The sequence below is a fragment of the Zonotrichia leucophrys genome, chromosome 1A (genome assembly GCF_028769735.1).
Source record: "Zonotrichia leucophrys gambelii isolate GWCS_2022_RI chromosome 1A, RI_Zleu_2.0, whole genome shotgun sequence".
NCBI lineage: Eukaryota > Metazoa > Chordata > Aves > Passeriformes > Passerellidae > Zonotrichia > Zonotrichia leucophrys.
Genome location: NC_088170.1, coordinates 35,450,356 through 35,477,253, shown reverse-complemented (window position 1 = coordinate 35,477,253; position 26,898 = coordinate 35,450,356). Strand labels below are relative to the sequence as shown.

Below are 26,898 nucleotides of genomic sequence, written 5' to 3'. Positions count from 1 at the left end.
CTGCTTCACACAGTACCTCAAAGACAGTGTCTCCCACTTCAATCCTGCCCCTGCTCTCTAAGCCTAGCCTTTATTTAGCACCCACTTTCTAAAGATACATATTGTGTTTAACTCACACAAAGAGTTTCTCAAAAAATTTAAATGAAACTGTTTTCTCACCATAAAGTAGGATAGGGATAGAAACCTTTTTCAAAGGAAAATCAGGAAAAAAGGTTTTGAATTGGACTGATTTTTATGAGTGGGTCAGCTTTCATAGAACTTTATGCATATTGTGGTGCTAGCTATTTTATTAGTTTAGTTTTAAACCATGATGCAGGTGCTATAAGGTGTCTGATACCCCTCCTTTCCTTTAAAGTAGGGAAGTTTTGTAATTTGAAGTGTTGAGATCACCAGAATTTTTCGGAGAGAAAATTCAAGTCAGGTTCACGAGTTGCAAGAGACCTGTTCTATACTCCTCTCTAAAATACATTTTGCGCAAATGTCAACATAACTTTGGATTAACTCAAAAAATGAAGAAAGGCTTTGGGTACTTGTAATCTACACTGAACTATGAGTAGAGGAAATAGATACTTTTATTGAAGCCATATATCTAAGTTTCACATAAGTGAAAATAAAGCTGAATATGTTTTATTTTTCCCCTCTGGGGCCATTCAGTTACAGCTTTTCTTCCTCAAGTAGCTATTTATAGACCTGAATATAAAAACTGAATTTAGTGTTCTCATCACTCAGGAACTAAATACCAGAAAAAGATCATACCTCTTCCCATCCTGACTTCAAATTGCATCCTGACTCATAAGAAAATGAATGTGAAGCAAAACTTCATATAACACATATAAATAATTGGAACCTACACCTTCTCTTTCCTATCTATTGCTTTAGTCAAAGCAGCCATTCCACAAGACCAATTCCAAAGCTAACAGCTGCTATAGCATCTATTCTAAGGTGGGAATGTAAAGTGGGGCAGCATCAACAAATTTTAGAAGATTTGTGTGCATTTATTACTGTGTGCCAAAGAGGGATAAAATGTCTCAGCTCCACAAAGGGCTCATTTGGTGCTTATTAATGTGAAAAGGCAAATTCCATAATATGCTGGTGCTGTCAAGTTACCAGCACACTGTGACATAATATCCAAAGTGGTTTTTTTTATGCTCATACTGCAGAGTGATCATCCCATGGATGTAAATATATTGACATTATCTGCAAAATGGTACGGCTGTTTACTCCAAAATGCTGATATTTCAAATTTAATTTTTCTCTCTTAGAGGTTCTTGGGAATATTTCCACTGATCTCAGTAAAAGAGTAGATTAGGGTCTGATTCCTCTGAAAACCGCATCAAGAGTACCATGGCATTAAATACCACATACACTGAGAGAGATAACTGTACATATATAAATGATCTCGTGTTGCCAAGTCTGTACAGTTTTTAGGCATTTTGGAGATATTTTCATTTCATTTTCCAAGGTATCAAAAAGAAAATGCTAACTGCTGCAGGAAAAGAGCTTCATTGCTTGAAGTCAGACATAACCTGGGCATCAAGCATAACCTTAAAGGTATTTAATAATTGAGTGAAAGCACTTCAAAGATTCTTGGAAAATACACATCTCTCAAGCTTGGTTCATTGGCTTTCTATCTACCAACAAGGTACTAAGCATCCCCATGGAGGATGCAATAAATAAATAATGCCATCACTGTTACAAGTAAGCAGGGTTCATGGAAATGGAAAACCCCCTGTAACTGTGGTACTCTAACCCCAAGAAACTCCCTAATGAGCTACATGGAAAGAAAGAGGTACAGCATTTGCCCTAACATCTGTTTCTTTAAAGACTCCATCAGTTGAAAAATATTTTCTTACTCCTAAAAAAGGCAAAACTGATAAAATTAGCTGCTTCTTTCACAATGTGGATGCCTTAAAAATGTGACTTCTGTTTGATTATTTTTGTAGATGTTCTAGTATGTAACTACTCCCTTTATAATTACTACAAACACAACTGATTAACTTTTCCACCCAGCTTGACTTTAACCATTATTTTGTTACTGGTCCAAATGGGCATAAACTGGCATGAGAGCTCTACTCACCTATTCATGAACTTGTATCGGCGATGCAGGTAATAGATTTTTCTCCTGGAAGAACAGCAAAAATGAAGCCAGTCGAGAAGAAAACCCATCGTCAGTTACAGTATGAACTAGCAAGGAAGGAAAGGAGATTGAAGACAGAAGCCTGTAAGAGGTGGAGGAAGAGACTAAAAGAGAGATTAACAGAACCGTCACAGGAAGCCACACAGACACTGGTGGCACTAGAATTAGCAGAAGATCATAATTTTCCCACTGTCTCCTCCTTTTTCTGCTATTGGTCATGTGTGGAAGATGGGGATTCGAAGATGTTTCTATTTCAGAGTTCATAAACTGTTGCAGGAATTCCATAGGACTGACACAAGTATGGACTAATTATATGACATCTACTTGTGAGTTATTAAAGCTGCATTTGGTGAAACACAAGGGGGAGTCACTTAGAGAAGCCAGGAAAGCTGTACCTTATGCTGCAATATGCTGTAACACATGCAGTACAGAGCGGGATCTGTGGTTGCTGTTGGGATAACATCCTTTGAAACAGAATATTGGCTACACAAGCAAATGCACATGTGCTCAAGTGCCAAGTGTGCAGCCACTCCCTCTGCCCCTCATTCAGGCTGGTTTCTGTTGTCAGTGCAATAAGCTTGTGTGAGAGCAAACGATGAGCAAGTGAGCAGACAAGGGACACGAGCAGACACATGCTGAACCCACTCCCAACCTGCCTCCTGACCAGCCCTGCGGGGCAGAGCAGCCCCTAACCATCATGTGTAGATCCAGGACAGGGAGTCACATCCTGGGCCTCTCCCCTGCTGGCTGCTCTTGTTCTTCTCATAGATGCCTATCATACCACAGCTGCCAGGATCTGACACATTGCCTTCAGCACAGAGATCGCATCTTCACGAGAGTTAAGAAAATCTGAGGGTTCTTGAGTGTGGATTTGGGACTCATATTCCTTTCTGGAAAATTTGGGTGCCTGACCAAACTCTGATTTCCTTCTCCAGAGGCTGACTTTGTCATCCACTCAAGGTGATTGCAAAATCAAGGTGGTTTCTCTGTATTCTGACAGGTTCCACTGTGTAATGCAGACCTGTACCACTTCTGGAAAATGGAGACTGACACCACACATGTTCTAAGTATTATAGTAGATGTAGTGTAGGAATGTTGTTGGTGCCTTGGAAACCTCCTTGGAAATCCTCTAAAATAAGACAACACTAATGCTTTACAAATAATTTAAAAAATTGGTTAGCATCCCAGATTAATTTTCAGAACTTTTGAACATTTTTGTTATTAGAGTCCATATCATGCTGGTGAAGTAAAATTTTTTAAACTATTTCATGTTGGCCAGCCTTCTTTGGATAGTGTTATTTATCTTGCTCTACTCAATATACTCAATGTCTTGCTCTGCTCAACCTTTCTCAGCAGAGAAAGGTCAAAGCTAAGTGTTTCTGAAGATGCCATCCACTTCTTGGTTTTGCTTCCAATATTCAGAGGTATCCACCTCTTTTCCCCTCCTGCTTTGAAACAACAAGGATTTCTTTCAGTGATGTGTGGACCTTGCACAATTCCAGCCTGAATAATCAGGAGCAATAAGCAATCAGCAGCTGTTGAATCAAGGACTTAGACAAAGGCATCTGGGAACACACCATTTAAACTTGTGGACACTTTGTAAAATTCTTTTGAAATGGTAAACTGTACCATTGTTTTTAAAAAAAAAATTAAAGAACCTGGCCAGCAGTCACTAGTGAATTACCATGATTTCCTCTTAACAATGCTGTAGTAATTCTCTCTCTATGGATGTGGAAAGAACGAAGCCACAATCCTGAAGCAGGTCAAGAAAACCTCAGTATTTTCAAAGCTTTCTATATAATATGTATGACACCTACTTTTTTATCTGCTGAGTGATCAGGAAAAACCATGACTATATTCAGAGTTCCTGGTGTATTTCTGAATCATGAGACCTCACTCCACTGCCAGAGCAGGTCCATCACAAGGAATGCCATAGAAGTCAAAGAAGGCACCCTTTTGGCCTAATGAATTGTTTCTATGGCTGGAACACTTTAAAAAAAGAATATTCCTATCCTCCAATGACTTGCTTTGTGAATTTTCTCTTTAGCAATAGAAGCATAAAGAAGAGCAATTGAAGATTTGCTGTGAAAATCAAAACAAAATAAATACAAAATAAGCCTGCAATTTTGTCCTTTATACATATCCATTTTACCTTATGAGTTCTCTACTGCTACAGAGTGTCTCATATCAGAGGCATTTTTCATACTTAGGTAAGAAAAAACAGAAGGAATCCTACAAAGGCACCAGCTCACTAGTTGCATATTCTGGGTCTGATTCTTTTCTTGCTCAGGAGTAATTCCATTAAAATCAATGGATCTTTATATTACAAACCTTGCTAATTGAAAGAAGAGTCAAGGTCTCTCAGTTCATGGGTTGTGGTCAGTTCCAGTGGAAATCTTAATGCTACTTTAAGAGTTCTGATAACCAGCAGAGTAAAAGCAATATTTTATATAAAAAAATTCATAGCCCAACATGCAAACAATATTTAATCAATTATAAAAAGAACTTGAATTTCAATGTGGAATGAATCTGGTTATCAGTAGCATTTAATATAAGTTCTCCATTTTCTTCACAGAAAAAAGCATTCATAGCCTAAATTGTTTTCCTATGAGATGAGATACTTATTTACACTTATTTATGGGATACTAACTACATACTATACAAGCAATTTACAGGTGCATACCAGATACGTCAAACAGACATGCACTTTCTGTGCTGCCTTACGTACCTGGATCTTCTTGACCTCCCATTGATTTCAATGAAATGTCCATTTAAAAAACAGCAGCGCACAAGTATGCAGGGGGCTCCAGCATTGAAGGGGTTAAAGGGCCTAAGGACAGAATACCCCATGAAAAAAGCTGCACTGCTACAGCCCATCTTAATCTCTAACCAGTATTGTACCGAAATTGTAGGCTTTAACAAGAAACAGCAATGCATGTGGTATCTAAAGAACTCCATTTTTATTTCCTAAAGGTGTGTGCTATCTTATAGAAGAGCTTTTCTACAGGCATTTTGGTGTTATTATCACATTAACTTTACAGTATAGTGTGGCTTTGGAGGTTGAGACAAAATGCAGCTACACCTACCTGAAAGGCATTCTTACATTCATTAGTTCAGCATATTTGCCCAGGACTTCCCAAGGGGCATGCAGTTTCACAAAGATGATGTCACTGTTTGTTAGGGATGACTGAAAAAGAGAAACAAAACAGCCACCAGAGCTTACTTTTTGAAGTAAAAAAGAAAGAAATCATAGTCAGCGGTCAATGTGATGTGTCACAGTCCCATACTCTTCTTGAAATGTTGTTTCAGTATTTTGTCATCCTGTTTTTCTTCTGTTGTCCTGAAAGTCATGTGGGAATCCCTTCTGACCTGCATGCGTGTCTCCTCCACATGGAAAAGAGGACATGGAGGGCAGACAGATGCATCTATGGGTTAGCTGAGTGTACATTTCATGAAGAAAACTTCATGCAGGGCGTGCACATCAGCATGGCTGCTACCTAACAGAAAGCTGTCTGGCAAAGACCAGAGGATGGGCAGCAAAGAGAAAAGAGGAGGAATTTAGCTCTGTTTGCACTCAGGAGGAGACACAGTGCTCTGCAAGAAAACTACAGCAGGTTTGGCTGAACACAGAGAGCCACATAATAATACTGGAAGATTAAATGTTCAAATTCGAATGAATATTAATTAAATTTTCATGAAGTTACATGTGATACAATTTTAGACATTCAAGTGGATGGCATTCCAAAATATAGGTAAAGGTGTAATTAGTATGAGAAAAGGAAAATAAGATGATAGAAAACCAGGCAAGCAAATTGTTAGTCAGCTTTGGGGATGATTTCCTAGATTTTTAGATGTTGTCCTATGTTCAATGTTTCTCACATAAATTCTTGGTTAACACTACTTACTGGGACTTCTTAAATCTAGTATTGTTTATCTGGAAACTACTGTGACTGTACATTCTCCCTCCACTACCCTGATAGATGCTGAAATTATTGAATTTGCACGTCCTTGTCTTTAGAGGGGCTAAAATTCTATTACTACTTTGTGACATGATAGGAATGAAAACTCCAGCATTTAAGATACATATATATGGTTTTATTCAGCACATCAAAAAACTCCAAAAAACCAAATAAACAAACAAAAAAACCCCAAAACAAAAACAAAGGAAAAAACCCCACAGGACCCAATCGCTATAGAGTTAACGTTTTATAAACAACTATAATATTGGACCATAATGGACACAGATATTTGTACTCAAAATATTACTGGGTGCAAATATGGATTTAACATACAAAGGAATGAGTGATGTTCTGGTGCTAAAAACTGCAGGAAAAAAAATCTTTCTTCTTTGCTGATGAATTTCTGAAAAATATTTCAATACAAAATGACACAACAGCAACAAAATGCCCCCAAGAGACTTGCTTCCAAGACAATGAATTCACTTGCACTCTTTCCCTGGCTTTTATGGATTCTAAATCAGCCTTTAATTTTGTTTTTCTTTATAGGTACATTTCACAAATTAGCTTCTATTCTCCCATGAGAATTTAGCAAGGAAATACCACAAAACCAAAACTTAATTCTGCCACTCTAAAAATCTCCTGCAAACTGCTTTCTCAAAGGTAAGGTTAAGTCAGCAGTGAGTGGATTGGCAATTTTGTCCTAAATAGCTTGGATTAAAAAACAAAACAAAACAAAACAGAACAAAATCCACTAAACCTCAAAGAACTATCTCAGAAGACCAACATGCAGAAAGAAACTGCAGTACTGACAGAATAATAAAACTGAGAAATAGGGGAATTTATTAAAAACAGCTTCTAAACTTAGTGATGGCTGTTAAACAGGAAGTTTATAGGTATTTTCCAGCATATTATAGTTTGAACCTTACTAGATATGGGAACCAAACATGACTTGTGAAGATGCTGTTTCACAAGTGAACACTATCTAAATTTGCTATCTTATTTGTTACATGCTTCCATGCAGAAACATGAAAAACGTCTGAATGGCTATCACAGTACAGCTGTTTAAAGAATATTTTTTAACTCTATAGCTTGCGATGTTGACAACAACAAGCATGAAAACATTAAAATGTTTTCAAAATGACAATTAGCTTTGCCAACAGAAGATCTAACCAATAGAAAATCTAATCAAAATACACTTGGCAGGTTCAGTTATATTCAGAAAAAAAAGAAATAATCATACTAAATTATTAATATAAAATCCATTTCTCTTGGGTTTCCTCATGTTAAGTGCTCATAAAGGAAAGCACTAAGCAAGGCTGAGAAAAGCAAGGCTGGAAAAAAACAAGACTGGAAAGAGAATGACAAATCCAGACGGAGGATAAATTAAATGTCACACTCACCTAATCTAAGGAGAAAATAGCTAACCAAAATATCTGGAAAAACAATAGTATGAAGACTGTCTTCATTACATAAATACTTTAGTGAATGGAATCTCCTAAACTGTCTTGGTTAGATTAGTATTTAGACTCAGTGTCCTTCATCTTATAAATGTTTCAACGGAGAATAGAGGAACATTTTTCTGTTGTAATTGACTTTCAAGGGTTGGCTCGTTAAATGATTTGGAGAAGTAAACTCAATTTCACATTATGGGAACATGCAAACAAAAATCAATGTAACATTACTCCCCTTGGAAACTTAAATAAGACAACTATTGACATGATCAATCTGCTATAAAGTGATGTCCAGATAATGAAGAAAGAAAACCAGAGGAATTAAGGGCGCAGGCCAATGAGACAAAACACTTAAACAAACACAGAAATTGAATAAATATTTGGAATTGACCTGTAGCACCATATCACAATGCAATTATTTTCAGGTGACCAATATTCAAATAAATTGGTTGTTTTGAACTGATTTATTGAGGAGGAACATCCATAACAAAACTGATTTTCTTCTGGTCACTAACAAACATTCTTGGCCGTCTTCAGAAGAGCGCAAAGCCAGGATGACAAGAGACTTACCAGAATCAGATAGCTGTAGACTCATCTAGGGTGGGAGGCACCTCTAGGGTTCATCTGGGTTGAGCCGCTGCCTAAAGCAGTGCTAACTTAGATCAGCCTGCTCAGACAGGAGCTTGTCCCATTGACTGCTGAATATCTCTGCAGGCAGAGATTTCACAGCCTTTGGGCAACCCACTGTCTGATACTGGCTGGAGAAAAGAATATTTTTCTGTGGAAGAATTGCTCTCTTCCGCAGAGAAATGTCGGCTCAAAACTACCACTTTCTAGACTTGTTTTCCTTTAAAACCCCCCTTATTTGCTACAAGAACTGTATTTAATTGTTATTCTCATTGAGAAGTGGTAGCAAGCTTTATTTAGTTTAATTGACCTGATATTCAAAGCGGGTTTGTATGGTAGAATTCAGATCACCAGAGTCTGAGTTACAGATAGCCAATATAAATTTGGGCTTCATTGACAAGCATCATTAGTACTGGATCATTGCTGCCAGCCCTAGAACACAGGCAGGACTATAGGTCCATAGGCTTCCCCTTCTGGCAAGGCTCCCTTTCTATTTTGTCATTAAGTTTGTAAAGACATTGCTATTTCCCAAAGAAATCCAATCAACTGCAAACACATTTAAATCAAAGCCACATTTTCTTCTCCAGTGTCACTATGTAAGGAGTGAATGAGGCTGAAGCATGGGCCATTTCTGTAACTCCAAAAGCAGAAATACCTGTTGTGGTGAGTTACTGTCATCAACTAGGTCAAGGAAACCTTGTAAAAGGTCAGGTTGTCCTTCTAAAGCAGGCACAGAGCGGCGCCAAGTGCTGGTTAGGTTGGAGCTACTAAACTCCCAGTATTTCTGCAAGCATTCCAATGTCTTTTGATGGCAGGATTTAAATATATATGTATTTGCTATTGACCTGACTCTGCTCATTCTGCACTTATTGTTGCTAATCTGAATAGAAGCAGAGTTAAATGCTGACATGGAATGTCTCTTGAAAAGCTCATATTTTGCTGTATTTGCAGGCTGCCTTCCAGGATCAAGGCTAAAGATCAGTATCTTTTGTCAAATATCCTCTTGAACATTCTCCTCCTCCTTGCTAAATTTAATTCATTATCAATAATATTGTCCAGTCATTACATGACAAAAGCAGCTGTAGGTGCTCACCTTGATTTAAGCATTTCTTGAGTCTAAAAGCTAAGAAAGTTGAGAAAACCCATTCAGAGCATATAACCTTGCAGAAGGTTAAAATTACAGTGGCTCCAATTGAATGGTGGCATTGTTTATTTGCCTTGAGGCTACTAGGCAGGTTTTCATTCATGTATGCAAAACAATAGGGTGAAAAAAAAAAGTCAGAATTTACCATTAAGGTGTTTCCCCTATCATAATTTAAGAGAAAAATTCTCAAGGCTGTATCTCTCTTCACATTTAAAAGCCTTCCTCATGAAAGTAAAATGAGATGAGATTTTGAAACCAATTTAACAACTAGAATTAATGTCATCTACTGTAGGAAGATCCTACAAGGCAAGTGAAAAAGGCAGAACAGAAACAGTTCTTTGCATTTTGGCAAATTTCTGGTAACACCATAATGAAGGGAAAAACAGAAAAGGAGACAAAATCTACATACTTCTTCCAGTAACAATTTTCTCTGTAATCTAGCTCTGTATGATGTCTGAGTACAGAGTAGTAAATAGTCACTAGTACATGTTCCACTGTTTTTGAGAATTACTTAACAGCACAGATTGATTTGCCATGTGGAGTGAATTAAGTGGAAAAACAAAACCCAGCAAATTTTAGTTGATTAAACAGTTCTTCCTCTGCAAAACCAAAGTAAATGTAAATTCATGTGGGCAATTCCATGGAGCTGGAAAAACAGAAAGTATATTCTGCCAATACTTCTCCAGTGCATACATTATTTCTGGGCAATTATATAGATACTGTCAATATACTTCTGGTTTCAGGGAAAATTCTGCATACTCACAAACATTCATCTCCATGTTCATGCTTCTGAGGAACCTAATGAATAATGGTGCCAATATCTTTCACACATGTACCTTCAACAAAAGCATGGGTTTAGTGAAAAATGGGGAATATATTGTTCACATTTTAATTTGGATATTAAGAAGCTTTGACTTGCAAGAAATTGTAGGGCAAAAGCAGTAAGGATGAAAAGAAGAATAAAAAGGTAGCCCAATGTAAAAAATAGGTAGCTGTTCATAAAACCAATTTTGACCTGAGGACACTGACATGTGAAATGCAGAATAACTTGATCTAAGGAGACAGAGGCAAGGATTACAATTTAGAATTATTTTCATACTAAATTTCATGACAAAATATGATGATGAAGTAAAGTCCATTTTCTTTTACTTTGCAAAGTACTTGCAGAGGACCTGCTCCAGTGGAGTAATGCAGGCAGGTGGCTGCTTCCTGCCAGCATTCAGGCAATGTGTCATCTACTCCAGCTCAGAGCAGGTGTCATTGTTACAGTGCTTAATTTCTGGCAGCATATGACAGGATCTCAATTGGGGAACAGAACGAGGGGAAATGCTTGCAATGTCCTTCTATGTAGACAAAAATATGTGAGTGGGAGGACAGCTTCAAGAACAGGGTAGGTTACTTGAGTAGAAGTAAAATGCAAATACTATCTCACTGCTCAAATTTACTGTGCAATCATGAGCTCACAATCTGCAGTAGAGAAATACAAATTCCTGTAAGATAAGAAACCACATCAGAAGGAAGTCTTTAATTCCAACAAATGTCATCTAAATCCGCAGAATGGGTATTACAGTAAGGTAACTTAGATGTAGTAAATCAACCATGGAAACAATATCCTCTGACTTGGACTGCACTTCTGAGAGAAAAGAATTAGAAATATCTGCAGCATGACCATCTTAATGGAAAAGGTTGATATGACTGTGAGGTAATGATAAAACATTTCTTGATAATTCCATCAGCAAATACTGAATGAATACAGGTTAGACCCATCTAGGTAAGAACTCTGTGACAACATAGCTAATAATATGGATTTTATCTGACAAATATCCTTTAATTCCTTTGGACTGGAAAATTACTATAGACATGTGAAATCATTATTTGCAGATTTAAAATGCAGATAGCAAAAATCTCTGGGCAGAATAGTGCATTTTTACTTATGGAAACACTATGTAACTTTTTAATGAAACATCAGTTATGAGCTCAAATTTTACATTAAAAAGTTAATACTTTATATAGTCATAGCTGACATCATCAAATCTTTTGACTGTTCTGTGGGCCTAAGAAAGGCCTCTTAAGTACATTATTTTTCTTTTGACATCACAGGCTATTAAAAATGCATCACACAACTGAACTACATTTTATAAGGCAGCTTCCTTTGTGATTTACCCCAAGTGTAAAATATAAAGCCAATATGTTTCCTGTATGGATTTATTTCTCATTAATAATTTTTTGAAGTAGAAAAGACATACATTTAATGAATTGTCCATTAAATATTCATGTTTGCATTTAGAGGCCTGTTGGAAAAACATTGCTTTGGTAAAGAAAAAGGCAGTTTATATTTTGTCCAACAGTTAATTTCGCAAACATGATAATTAATAAAACACACAAAAGATGTAGGCAGGCTTATTGTAGCTTTTTCATACACATAACCTAAAGAAAAGTGAATAAGCTGCTTATTGCATCACAGAATAATATAGGCCATCTAGTTAAATCTCTTGCTCTAAGCAGGGACAACTAGAGTGGTTTGTGGGGTCTTGAATATCTCTGTGGCTGGAGACCTTGCAGCCTCTCTGGGCACCAGAATGTCTCTGGACAGAAAGATATCACAGCTGAACTTCCACGTGGATGCAGAAGTGTTGGCAGCAGCCCTGGCTCTGAGCCCCTGCCCATGCTCCTGCAGTGTGAAGCTCTTTGGTTGCTCAACGCTCTCTGCAGAATCTTGTTTCTCAGCTCAAGGAAGACAAGAAATACATACATGACTATCAATCTGTACTCCAAAGTCCTTTCAGCACCCACACTTTCCAGCAGGCAGTGAACTGCCCTGCGGCTCTCTGTGCACCTCTGCATTTGATGGTGCAACTCAAAATTCCTTCTAAAGGGAGACACACATGAGCTCAACAAGAGCACAGCTCAAGAAGAGAATACTCTTAAGGTCACTGTCAGTTCAGTTCAGTTCAGTTCAGCCCACATGACACCAGCCCCAAGTTCTTCAAGCCAGCTACACACCACCATGTGAGTAACTACAGGCAGGGGTGTTAGCCAGTGCCATAGGGGAAGCAGTGGGGTAATGCAAATGCTTGTCAGCACAGTTTGTTATCTTGGGTGCAGTCCCATGCTGGCATGGGTAAGATAAGCACGTGGACTGGCAACACCTGGATAGGTTTCTGCACCATTCCTGGCTGTGCAGGACACAGGTGCTCTGCAGGGAAGTCACGGGAGCACATTCCCATTCCTCCTTCTCAGACTTAATACAGCTTCTTATTTTCCAGGGAAGAAATAGCACCAAAGGAAAACCAAGATCCAGTTAAATAAAGGGGAAAGATGCGTGTGAAGAATGTGAATCACTCACAAATCTACCAGTTTCTACCATAAACTCTGCTAGTCTGGGCAACTCAAACGCTTGTTCACTCAACTAATGTCTCAGTTTTCTGTGCCTTACTTACCTTACTGCAATGATTATTAGGACTGGAAAGAGTTTGAGGAGCCGTCTTCTAATAATTCATTTCACATTGTTCTAATAATAGCTGCAAAACTTTCCTGCCTTCCTCATTTAAAGGTAGAGACATGAGCAAGACATTTTCCCTTTCTTCTTCCACTTTATACAAACTGTTATACAGTTGTTATATTTCTTTAATAAGATGGACAAAGTGAATTTCTGAGCAACTGCATTCTGTGGTCTTACTAACGTACTCCAGAGATCTGATACACTAAAAGGATGCAAACAAAATTTTACAAGGAAAGTTATCTTGTAAGTTTATATTTACATATTTACAAGACAACTTGTAAATTGCTGTTGCGTATGGTAGAGCATATGGTAGAGCAGCCATCTCTTCAGGCATACCACCATTGCTACATGAAAGGGAAGTTCTTTCCAAAGCAAAATGTGATGTTGAAAATAGGCTTAATTACCAATATTCAGTTAACAATTCATATTAAAAAAATTAGATAGATTGACCTTATTTAAAAATCCCAAACCATGCTAAGACTGTGTAAGACTTCCCAAAAAAAATTAAATACAAAACCCCAAGAGATAAAGGCAAATACATCTTAATGTGTTGTCTTTAGCAAACTACCATTTCATGTTGATCATAAAGAAAAATCTCACAGTTTATTGCAGAATGGAAGTTTCTAATAATTGATGGTGTACATGATTGTACATTGATGACCTGTCTGCTCAGCTAAGCTCGATGTCATTTGACCTCTAAGTAATTAGATCATTTGATGTTAAAAGCCCCACACATCAGAAACAGAAGAAATTCCCCACTTTCTTAAGCAAAGATAATTAGAATCTAACTAGAGACAAGGTGAAATTGAAATACATAATGTCTCTAAACTAAGAAGGCAAAACTCTGGATCCTTTGTGCATCTGTGCACAAATCCCTTCATTTGTGAGACATGCTTTAAATGAAACAAAGTCGAGGTATGACAAGGGCAAATTATGAATTTTCTTCAGACTGTTCTAATTTATTGTGATAAAGCAGTGCCCATACATGGCACAATGAATTGTCAAGGCAGACACCTAAACATGACCTCTGCTATCGATCAATTATTGCTGCTCCCAGTGTGCCTACTGACATAAGGTGCTGGATGAAAACACCTCCTGTATGACACACACGAGCAGAGCAGCACCAGATGCAGCTCAGTATCTTAATGGTTCAGATAAATGTGATAGAGCACAGAGAGGATTTCCTCTCATAGTTCAGAGCTCTGACATGAAGATTTAATGAGAAGAGTCACAGAAAACAACAAGAAAACAGTCCTCTTTTTCTTGACAGACAACATCATGTATCACATGAGATAATGTTAGTTCAGATCTGATAGCATATCTTGCAAAGAGGTGGTACTAACCCTGAAATTGTTCACAGAAAAATTTGGAGTTTTCAGATGCCTATGGTGCATGAAATGAAGGCCACAAGTAACATATACAATAGCAAAGAATCCCCCTTTCCAAATTCACTTGTACCATGGAAACTGCTGAAATGAAGATTCTTTACTTAATAGACCATACTATCCTTCTCTAGGGATAAAAATAAATAAATTTGTCTTTAAGAAGCTGCCAGCTTACAAAAGGCAGCTTGTTCAGCTAGGGAAAGTACAAATGTCTTTTTTATCTATTGAGAAATAAATAGTTCTAGCTTTTTTGTTTGTTTTATTTTTTTTTTTTTAGCATTTTGCCCATTTTTTATAAGGGCTGTGCCTCTCAGAGCTGCAGCAAAGAATTCACAACCCATAAGTGAAACAGAAGTTGCAAAATAGTTTTTAGCTCTGTGGTACTATTCAGATCCTTTTATTCAGTGCAAAATTTTGGAGTAGAATTGAAATTCTCATCTATTGTACCTCTGGACCATGTATGCTTACAGCAATCTGTTTCGTTCTCTTCTACAGGGAAGTAGAGAAACGTAAAATGGAAATAAAATCAATATCTTGCTTCACTTAATAATCCCAGTTTTTCAAGCTCTTTATAGATGCACTGTGATAGACATTTTCTTCTATTACAGAGATTTCCTGATAAGAAAATTATAACTCCCCTAGATAATTTTTGTAATAAGTCAATAAAGACCATACATGAATGGCTCTATAGACAATAATAACTTTGTTGAAAGGAATTTTCTTAAAAGCATGGCATTTTGGGCCCAATGAATATTATAAAAGATATTTCAAAATTGGAGGGAAACTCCATTAGTGTTACATCACTAGAAAACAGGGAAAATTTTGCAAATTGCAGAACACTATCTCAACAAACCACCTCTTAGTGTATTATAATTGCACATACACTGCAGGCTGTTATTCCCGTCAAATATTTAAAATATAACATCCAGTGTGTCTGAGAAATGTAGTGTAGGAATGTGCTTTGCATCATTTGATGTAGCTTTGCAGAGTGACTACAATTATTTGTGCTTTACAAACACACATACACCATCATGCATAATCTCTTTTGAATGTCAGAGGAGAGTGGTGAATTGGTAAGGGAAGAAATGGCATTAAAATTGTATGGCACACACCTCTCCTAGTTCTTCGTACTGGGGACTGAAAGCTTTGAACTGAATTGCTATCATCATAGCAGCACAGCTGGTGAATTTCTTTTCTAAAATAACATTATTACCTAACTGTCCACAATTGCCACTTTGCTCTTCAAAAAAGGAAAGATTACAAAACTATAAAAATTAACTAATTTCTTCACCACAATATTTCAAAGCAACTCCCCCTTTTCTGTGTCTTACACACATATCCAGAAACACAACTGACAAGTACTTCTTCCAGTGTTTGTTTCCTCCTCCAGAATCCCATCTGCATCTTGCTTGCTTATCTCCTTATCAGTCAAAGTCACATTTCTCTGACGAGGTTCCTCTCAGAGCTGCCTGCCCATCACTGGCTGTGGGTGACATACAATGTCACAGTCATATTTTCTGGAAAAAACCCTTCACCCAGGATTTTGCTCCTGGGAAGCTAAGAAGCTGCAGAGAAAAAGGAAAACTATATTATCACATTGCTTCTCCTCTGTTTTGCTCATGTGGAATGTGTTTGGAGACTGTTTATCCAAAAGGTGATTGTTTCATTGGTCTCATGTGAATTGTTTTGACTTATTGGCCAATCATGGCCCAGCTCTGTTGTGGCTCTGGAAGGAGTCACAAGTTTTCTTATTATCTTTTCAGCCTTCTGTAAGTATCCTTTCTGTATTCTTTAGTATAGTATTTTTTTACATAATGTAGTATCTTAAAATAATAAATTAGCCTTCTAAGAACATGGAGTCAGATTCATCATTCCTCCCTTTATATGAGAACCCCGCACATACAATAGTACAACAGAGGCAGCTCCAATGTCAGGTCTGTGCCAATGGCAGCCTCTGGAGCACAACCAATTACAGAGCTCTATTTTTTTAAAACTTCAGTTTGAAAAAGTAACAGGAAGTCATCTTAATTTTCAAACTGGAGGAACCTTTTATAAAATACACATATATTAAATTTCCCAAACTACCAAGAGAACAAGAATGCATGGATTCTTGCTTTGCCCAGATGGTATTTAAGCACAAAAATGGGAGAAAACTGAAAGCTTTGAAATATTTTTTTCTGGCAGATTTTAAGGGAAGAGCTCATCTAACAGAGATGCCATCTCCCCTTTAAAACATGAAAGGTTAACAGGAAAATATCAAAATACTAATAAGGAAAGAGCTCTGGGTAACAACTGAGCAGTCATCATCACTGTACATCGTTGGTGGAAAGTGCAGTGGCAGCAACACTGACAAGAAAATAGAAAGTCTAATGTTGGAAATGTCACCAAGTGCCTAAAGTGATGCACTTATCTAACATATGAATATTTTTAATGTATAATAAAGAGCAAAGGAAAATGGGGGAGAGGGAAACCATGCTCTGTGTTTAGGCAAATGACTTCTCATGCTACATTCTAGTGTCTGACAAACATTCTTGTAGCACCGAAGATAGAGAGGGGGCTGAGAGTTAAATGCAGAAGAGATGAACACACAAAACATCACTGTTAGAATCAAGAAGAGAAGCCAGAAACAGAAGCCAGAACAGGGTAATGAGCATGAAGATTTAAAAAAGAAATCAAATTAAGAGCATACAGGACTCTAATTCCCTAGTCTTTTATTTTGTATAGCTGTTCAGCAGGGTGCAAAGTACAGCCTGAGTAAGAAATAGATGGATTAATTAAAGAAAAATCGGAGCAGGACAATAAGAATGATAAAGAATTTTGGGAAACTTGACCTGGGGGAAAGCATCTTTCAAAACACAGATGGAATTCAAAACACCAAAGAAAATGCCAAGCAGAGACCACAGTAACATTTGAAAAACAAGTAAGGAATAGTTATGATTAAGAAGGAATGAACTGCACCCCATTTTTCTTCTCAATCAGGCAAGAAATAACTGGATTAAATTGTATTAAAGGAGGTTTAGGTCAGATGCTATCAAACACCAGACAAGAATTTCTTGGACTTGGCATGTGGGGCTGTAAGGAATATATGAGTGGCTCAGAGTTCTTAGCCTGGGATAAAAGGAGAAGCCCTATATTATGCTCTCATGAGGATATTACTGTAATAAACCCTGCCAAGAAGGCAGAAACAGTTCTTTACTTAAACTCTTTGTCCACATCCACAGACACATATTTTGCTTTCACCATACTAAAATCAATAAAGAGCTATTTGATAAAAAATCACAGAGGACTCAGACAAAAGTGGTATTAAAACCATAAGTTTCTTCAAGCACATCTGATATCCTTCAGAGTTTCAATAGTACTTATTGTGCTGTACTTATTGTGGAATATGTTATTATTTTACTTAAAATTGCTTTCTGAGATCTTCAGTCTTATAGGCTTCAAGATCAAAATTTAGCTGTAAAGGGCACCAGAAACATATCTTCCCTTTGTTAGAGGCATACACTTAAAACAACTCAATCTACAAGTGGCTAGAAACTCAAGAGTAACACAATCAAAGAGATCAGTGCTTTTGGATATTGGTAATAGTTCTTTGGCAGTGCTCCAGGACTTTGCTGTAGATGTACACGTTTGTCAATTGTTCATATGCACTATTTAGAAGATACAAATTCTAGGTGTTCAAGAAAGCTCAATGCATTTTGAGGTGCTCCCACTTTAGTTTTAGGAGTTTTAGGATAATCTCTGAACACAGGATAAGGAATGTAAGTGCAAGTAATCTATTCATGTCCAAGTACATACTGATGAGACCTGAAGCAAACTGTGGCCCAGCACTATGTTCCATGCTGTTGATCTAATTTTGTTTTTTTCTGTAGTGTCATGAAATAAAATTCCAGTCCAGAGACCCTGATTGCAAAGGCTTCTGTTAGATCGTTTCTGCATCAAGAATCCAGTCATGAGTTTAGGAAATGAGGTTTTCTTTTATGTGACCATATTGTCTAGTGGAAAATGTCCTTCATGCTCTACAAGCAATCTATGAAATGAATTAAGAAGATAGCACATAAAAGCTTCACTAGCGAGGCATGGTTAGTCCTGTATGAACATTCCAGTGATCAGCTGTGATGCTGTTTAAGAGAGAAAAATATTCTTCTTTAACACCAAACTCAATAAGTTTTATGAAAATTCAGCAAATTGGACAAGGTTTCTAAAGATTTTTCAGGAAATAGGTGAAAATTTCACTTCAATTTAGCTCAAAAAACTGTCCATACAAAATAGCATGTTTTGGTATTTCACTGGATTATATGTTTTCTCTTTTTTAAAGATAGCATTTCTAACAACTAGTACAACATTTGAATATGAGATATTTAATACTGAATTTGTTTAAATGAAATATTTTCACATATTCAAAACGTTTCCCTTTTTTCAGCTAAAACTCTTTGCTGAGTCTAATCAATTTCAGTGATTATTAATTGCTTGCCTGTCTCCTTTGCTGCATTCTGTTAAGATGCTCTCCATAAATACAAAACAATTGTTTCAAGATGTTAAGGGCTTGTGTTGTATTTCCAAAGAGATTTCACAGTCACATTTTTATAGTGGGAGCTATACAATGAGAAGGGGGCTTTTCTTACATATCTACCATGATTTAAAGTGGATATGCCTCCAAATTTTGATTTTAGTATCCTCTTATGCTTTCTCACCATCATTCTAAATTCCCCCTTTTCCCAAAATTCTGAAGCACTCACCTTTCCCAAACAATTTTTGTGTTGTGCCTTTTGGCTGGAATAATACATTAGTAGGAGATACGAATTGTGTTTCTTTTCATAAGACAGACAAAAATCCAGCCCAAGATGGAAACGTAAATCAGCATGGCAAGCAGTCATCAATTCCCAGTCAAAACATCAAAGACCAAAAAATGTCAAATAATGGAAAAAACTGCAGAAGCATTAATCCATTCCACAGCTTGGGGGTTTTAGAATGGAAATTTTCAGTTGTCACACAATTGCATTGGTTGCATACTTTACATTATACCCGTACGGGATGATCTTGCAATCCACATATCTATTAATATAAATATATAGATTTATATAAACCATTGTGTATAGATTTATACACACAATGTACACCTGGACAGAGGGCAAACAAAAAGGTTTATCTTGAGTAGTTTGTAGATATGGTGTGTGACAGGTATCTGACCCAGTTTTCCCTGCTGGATACTGGCAGGCCACTATATTTGTATCAAAACACTGGCACCATCATGTCTCTAAGCCCACTGATCCTGAGAAGTTCCCTGAAGGCTTTCTCCCAAGGAGCAGACACCACAGGTGGGATTCAGGGCAACTAAGTTTAGATGTCTGCAATGGAGAGGAACAGGCACCGTCAAGGTGTGATTCATTTGTTCTATTTTCCTCAGAATGAGATGAACTGATGCATATTAAGGGTTTGTTCCTACCTAGTCAGATTAGGTACATTGTCAACAGCTACAGTCAATATGTTGGAGGTTTTTTTCCTCTTGGTGCTCTGCAGTAAAACCACCTTATTTTCCCTGAACTCCTATTCCTCACCACCCACATCAAGTTCTGCAGTAGCAGAGACACATTACTGCCTACAGCTGCACCTTCCTGGGTGCCTCTAGTGCACTGCTCGGCTGTCTGGGACACATCCCAGCAGCAGCATTTGATTTGGAACATTTTACAGGGCCTTGGCTGCCATCCATTTCCCCCATCCCACCCTATTCATTCTCCCCACAGAGAAGACATAGGGAAATGCAGATCTTTAAACAACAAAGCCTCCCATCAGTGTCCTCTGTAATTTAAAAGGCCTCTTGAATTTGGTCAGTACTTTCTGTATTTCATTACTTGGATTCTTCTCTCCTGCGAATTTCTGAAGCTAATGATGATAAAATCCATAAATTTGCACAAGAACATTGACCTGGAATGTTCTAAAAATCACAGCTTCTATTCTCTCAACTGCTGTTCAGGACATTTGTTTAATCCAGTCTTGTCTCAGAAAGTCAGTTTCCAATAGCAATAGCACTCGCAGTACAACTTCAAGAACTCTAGTGATGAGGGGCCAGGCTGTTCTCTATAGAAAACCTATGGAATTCTATAAAAAAAAGCCATGACCATCCTGATCTAGCATTGGTGTCTGCTCTGCTTCACGAAGTTGACCTTCAGACATGCCTTCCCACCAGTGCTCTGGAGCTTTTCCAGGTTCCCCAGAAAATGAGGTCACAGAATAGATTACCAACTTATAATTCACAAAAAAATGCAGAAATCTAAATACAAAAAGACAAATTTCTTGAGGAGAAGAACATGAATTTTGCATATTGTAAGAGAAAGTATAGTCATGGTTTCCAGATTTATATGTCCCCATTTTGTTCTTCTCCTGTCGACATTTTCACTGTGGAGGGTTTATTCTCTCTGAAAAATTTTAAAGTTTAAAAAGGTGTAAGGGGTGGCTTTTAGCCAAAAAAAACAAAAAAGAAAAAAGAAGCACAAAGTTCTTATATTTTAAGAAATTGGAGTCAATCTTGTTATAAATGGAAAGATCTATTTGAGTCTATTAACAAAAAGAAGCTGTACCTAAGAAGAGTAGTAAGTGAGTACCATGAAGATCTCCAAGAGGAAACAAAAAGGCTTTCACACGGTTTTGTCTAAAATGTACTCTTGCATATTTTTCAAGAGGTTTCAGATTAAAAAACAAAAGATAATTTGTGCACAGAGGAGAGTTTTGTAAACCAAATAAGACTTTAAACAGGCGGACCTGACTAACTGGCTGACAGAAGTTTCAGTTAGTATGGCTATGTCAGAAACATTTTTCCCTCAGGTCAGGCTTTTTTAAACTTCATTTACAACACCACTTCATTACCACTCAAGCAGCAAGAAACAAACATATAAATATGCAGTGGATAATTCTGCATTTCATTTGGGCCCAGAGACCTATAAACTGAAAGGTCTTTTTCAAGAAAGTTGAGCCCTGATGTAATTAGTTCTATTTTGCTCTGTTCCCACATCTGAGACAGAGTTAATCCAAGGCACAGAGCACCAATGCTCCACTTGCTCCATCACTGACTTAACCCTGACTTTACCCTGTATAACAGAGAAAATCAGACAATGACAGGGCCTGGAGTCCTTGTGCCAAGAGCAGTGAGAAAGGGAATTGTCCCTCCCAGGTTCATGCATCTCCCTCTTGGCACTACCTGCAGAGGGACAGCCCCACACCACCTCAGGCTGTAGGGCAAGATGTAAATGTCCCCAAGACCAACCACTGCTATTTGTTTTAGATGCATAATGCTGTAAATACTGTGCTGTGTTTTCCAAACAACACCAAAATCATTAACATAAAATGAGAATACAAAGCCTATTGCTGGGTTTCTATGTACTCTGTTTTTCTGTTCCCTAGAGACAACTTTAGATTTTTAGTTTATTAAGCCATTACTATAAGGGAGTGTTGCAGCAAACCAGTCATGCCACCTTTGGGCAATGAAAACTCTCACTGTGCATTAAGTGTTTGTAGCCTTGTTCATTATGCTTATTCCTGATGCTGCTGGCAGGTGAAACAACACCTCAAAAATAATTGCAGTTTAAGACCAGTTATAGTAAAGGTAACTTTTGACACATAGGGGACATCTCATATATAACCATGATTATTTTTTCCTAATCTGTTGCCTGTCTGGATTTTTTCCTTCAAAAGATTTTTTACGTTCTGATTTGTGGATGTTGAAGGCAGTAAATTCTTTGTCAAGAAATTTTGCCTGTTCCTGAAAGAAGTATGTTGGGGTTTTAAAATTCCTATTCAGCTATCTATGTATTTTCTGTATTACGTCCCTATTCCTTGAAAGAGCCACATTTTTTTTTGAAAAGTGGATAAAGTTTTCAGCAACATTTGTTTAGTCTACTGGTTTTAAAATGTCCTGTTAAAGGCTGGTAATTGTCAACTCAGAAACATATTCATTTATGAGTTCACTCAGATAATCAAGAAATTATCTTTAAAAACTGCATTCTGAAATTTGAATTCAGTCACCATCTATCCAGTATTTCATTTATCTCTACATTTTTTTTTTCTAAATTGCCATTGTGCTGTACAGTGGACATAGCATCTGAAATCTAAAACTTTTCCCTCAGAAGTTCAAGCAGCTGGAAACTTCTCCACTGTTTAGTGACTGTGGTTTTTTTGTAGAGAATACTCCCTGGGAAAGGACATTGTTCTGCTTGTACATTTTTCTTCAGAACATTGCTGAAAAGAGACTCCTTTTGCTATGTACATTAGATAATAAGACAGTCTGATTTCCACTTGCTCTGTCTGCACTGAGATGAAATGAATAGCGCAATGTTTAAAACTAAATATCTGGAAGCACTTTCATTTATAATGCTTGTGGTTAGGTTTGCATTTCAGTCTGGTTCTCTTTTTGCAGGCATAGTTTATGTCATATTGATGTCCCTGGCCATGATTTGTGCATGCAACCAGACACAGTGCTTAAAACATTAAATAACAAGCTGCACCTGCTAATAATAATAGTTATTCTGCTCATGAAAATACAGAGCCTGCAGGCTGCATAATTTGTACTGTAAGTTCATTAGCTGTAGTTATTTACATATTGAATAATAGGATCAGAAAAAGTGAGACAGTGAGACAACTTACAAGAGTCCATGAAAGCTACAGAATTTTTGACACTGGTCACAGTAGTGGAGTAACATTGAATTACACCTGTGGTGGGTTGACCCTGGCTGCATGCCAGATACCCACTAGAGGCACTCCATCACTCCCTTTTTCATCAGGACATGGGAGAAAATAGAAGAAGAAACTTACAGCTCTAGATAAGGACAAAGAGAAATCACCCTCCTGTTACCATCATGGGCCAAACAGACTTGACTTGGAGAAATTAATTTAATTTATTATCAATCAAATTAGAATAAGATAACGAGAAATAAAACCAAACCTTAAAACATCTTCCCCCAACCTTTCCCTCTTTCCAGGCTCAGCTTCGCTCCAACTTTTCTCTACCTCCTCCTACCCAGTGGTTTCTAAGGACAGGGAATGGGGGCAGCAGTCAGGTCTTTATGTGCTGTCTCTGCTGCTCCTTCCTCCTCAGCAGGAGGACCTCTCACACTCTTCCCTTGATCCACTCTGGGGTCCCTTCCACAGGAGACGGTGCTCCACTAACTTTTTGAACTTGAGTCCTTCCCACAAGCGGCAGTTTTTCACAAACTTCTCCAGGGTGTGTCTCTTTCATGGGATGCAGTCTGTCAGGAACAGATTGTTCCAGGGTGGGTCTCTTGCGTGGGGTCACAAGTCTTACCAACAAATCTGCTCCAGCATTGGCTCTTCTCTCCAGGAGGCCACAGGTCCTGCCAGGAGCCTACTCCAGTGTGGACCTCCACAGGCTCACAGCCTCCTTTGGGCATCCACCTGCTCCAGTGCGGGGTTCTCCACAGGTTACAGGTGGATATGTGCTCTCCTGAGGGCCTCCATGGGCTGCAGGGGCGCAGCTGCCTCACCATCATCTGCAGGAGAATCTCAGCTCCAGCAGCTAGAGTACCTCCTCCCTTTCCCTCTTCACTGACCTTGGTGTCTGCAGAGTTGTTCCTCTCTCAGATTCTCATTCCTCTCCTCTGGCTGCTGGTCTGTAGCAGGCTTTTCCCTCTTTTTAAATACTTTATCACAGAGGTGCTACCATTGTTGATGGGCTCAGACATGGCCAACAGCAAGTTCATCTTGGAGCTGTGTGTCACTGGCTCTGACAGATGTGAGGGAAACTTCCAACAGCTTCTCACAGAAACCCTCCCTGCAGCCTCACTTACCACCAAACTCTTGCCATGCAAGCCCAATACTAGGTCTCATCTCCTCCAAAGATAAGAAAGCCTAGTTTTGTCCAAATGCCAGTTTGGCCTAAAGGAAACCTGTTAGCCACAGGAGACATCCTGCATGTTGCTTGACCTGCCATGCATGCACAGTAGGGATAATCACCACTCTCACCATTGTCCCAGGGCTTCCCAGTACACATCTCACAAGGACATGCTCATAGCTATCTTTCTCTCTGTCAAAAAGCTCAGAGGACAGCTAGTATAATTTCAAGGGCGGAAGCTTTCCCTAGCCACCCTTTTCTCTTGTGGATGGGTGCTTCTGATATGTGCAGAGCAAGCTCAACAAGACAGGGAAAAGATATGAGCACCAAATAAAAACTCTCAGTTAGGAAAAGATTTTCTGGCCGACCTGCAGCTTGCTCCAGGCTACCACACAAACTCTCCTGGCAAGTTGTAAAAAGTCAGTTGACCATAGATTAAGCACTCTGGTTTAAACTGTATGCCTGGTTGATTAAATTACATCTGTAGGAGCAATAAACTACAAAAAAGTTATTGTTCGTTCAATAACTGGATAAACTGAAGTCATAACTGAAAAAATAAACTTTGAATCAACTATAAAGGCACTGAGATTTTATTGTGTGTGGCTCAGACAACCAAATTACATAAGTTACATTTATAAAACACCTTTTCTAGCTCAGATCTGCAAGTGCCACTTGGGGTCTGGAAGTCAGCTCAATTCTTTTCTACCCATGAATCACAATCAGAAAAAAAGCATTTATGTAACAGGAATCTCACGAACAATTGCGCTGATGACGCACAAACCAGAAAAAAGCAGATCAGTCTCTCATAACTGTTTTGGTTCTGCAGTACTAACAACAACAACAACAACAACAAAAAGGAGTAGATGTCATTTTTTTTTCCAGAAAGTTGATAGTATTTCATTAAGTTCAGACGCAATAGCTGTTGATTATAATGTTTCTTTCACATCATCACTTTCTGAACACTGTGCTCAGAAGTTTCAGTCTTTGAAGTTCTTAGCTTTTTCTTGCTCTTTATTTCTAAGTTTTAGCTCGCTTTGACATGGTCATAGGTCCATTTTCCTTTTACACTTAGGGATGTGCTAAAAGTCACGGAGATACTCTGCGTGCTCTTTCTGTCAGCTGTAATTTCTCTCAACATTCATCATCTTGAAAGCAGACTCCAACTTGCTGCTAAATATAACTATCTTACTGAATGCATGTTTCTAGCTTCTTATGTCCTGCCCCATTAGCACAAAGTTACAGCTACATTAAAAGAAACTTCTTTACACAACTATTATTAGCTCTTCAGGAACCTTTCTACATCTGCTTGCAAACTTGAAAAGTCATGGAATAATAGTATTCTGTAATTATACTGTATCCACTACTGAAAGTATTTCAAAATATAACTTCTAGGGTCATGTTAACATAACTTAAGACTCCAAGTATACCCACTAGTAGATGTTTGTTCATACAACAAAACTGAAGCTTATACCATGCTTTTCTTTCTTGTCCTTTTGGGTTTTCCCCAGAGAACACCTATTATGTATTTCTACTACCTATTGTATACACCAGCTGTGTTTTTGCTGCCAGATGTTGCACCAGAAATGTCAGCTGCTGCTTGAGGCAGGGAGTGAATGCAATTACAGGTGCCCTGGTGACAGCTTGACACTTATGGTGACAAAGTTTAAATTTCTAATCAGGCATGTAAGTCAAAAAGCCACACAACTTGGATTCTCCTGAGAGCTGGACCAGCACTACACTGACATCATTTATCAGGGAGATGCAAAGATCAATGTGCCAGCAGAAGTCCAAATGGATTGGCTGTTACTTTTAAAATATCTGAAGCTAGTTTCTGAAGCACATTGTGCACGCAGTGAGGAGTTCAGCTTTCCAGGGCAGTAAGGAATGTTATTGGTTTAAAGGAGTTAATTGCTTTTATACTGAGTCATTTGTTGCCATACATATAAAAAATAAATAAAATAAAAGGCCTGCATATTATTTTCACTACTCATGTGGTTAGTTCCCATTTACTTCACTACTATCACTCCCTTTCTACTTGTCTGCCAATCACTTTTTCAAGTAAACTGCATTAAGTCAATTTATAATCTATAAATTTAAAACTTTGAACACAATCATTAAACATAATATATTAAGTACGTTTAGTAGTAAAAATACTCTGTATGACATAGTTTAGTGTAGTCATGAGAAGCAGAAAAACCAAAAATATCATGCTATGTTCAAACTAAATGTAGTATGTTCCTAGGGCTACATGATCAGATCCTAACCCAACATCAGACTAATTTTGGATAGATTGTTCTTAGCTAAATGCAAGATGACTTTCTTCTTTTTCTTTTGTAGAAATTACACATGCAAGTGTCTGTGTTTGTTCATCCAGCATAAATTTCTCACCTCTGTCCTGCATTTGCATTACTTTACAGTGCAGCTTGAAAAGTTTGCAAGTGAATGAGTAATACAAGTTAGCTGCTGCATGCTGGCCACCTCCATGCATGACCTATTATGATAGTGTAGTTTAAAGTATCTTACTGAAACGTTTCTGTAATACTGTATTTGTGTACCAGAATGGCATAGATACTCTTTACAGCAACTGAGTTCTACCTGGTCATTTAGGACAGGTAAATGGTAATCCATGCTGCAAGAATAATTTGGGAAAAGGGTACTTCTCCAGATTTTGGTCAAGAGGTTAAATTTATAAATATTTGTTCTTGTGAACAATATCATGGGCTCAAAGCAATTCTGACTCTTCATTCTCTCCTGAAAAGACAGGTTTTCCAGAAATTGCTGGGCCACAGGGAGAAACATTTAATTTGGAATAGATGCTATCTATATTTTCTCTTCACATAAAACTGATCACAAGT

The 26,898-nt window shown here is 37.8% G+C and overlaps 1 protein-coding gene across 8 annotated transcripts in view; it reads right to left on the bottom strand.

Moving 5' to 3' along the window:
• The window catches only part of ANO4 (anoctamin 4), a 179,222-nt gene that overhangs the window by 65,931 nt on the left and 86,393 nt on the right, over positions 1-26,898 (bottom strand). For 6 of the 8 annotated variants that reach the window (XR_010438667.1, XM_064702155.1, XM_064702154.1 and 3 more), the window contains 3 exons: positions 5,224-5,324; positions 4,866-4,967; positions 2,078-2,122 (listed from right to left, as the gene is read on the bottom strand). Coding sequence is in view for 7 of the 8 variants with exons in the window: in XM_064702155.1 (XP_064558225.1) it covers positions 2,078-2,122; positions 4,866-4,967; positions 5,224-5,324 (248 nt within the window). In the remaining variant the exon portion in view is untranslated. The remainder of the gene's footprint in view (positions 1-2,077; positions 2,123-4,865; positions 4,968-5,223; positions 5,325-26,898) is intronic. The other 2 variants (XM_064702156.1, XM_064702159.1) reach the window with 2 other exon arrangements.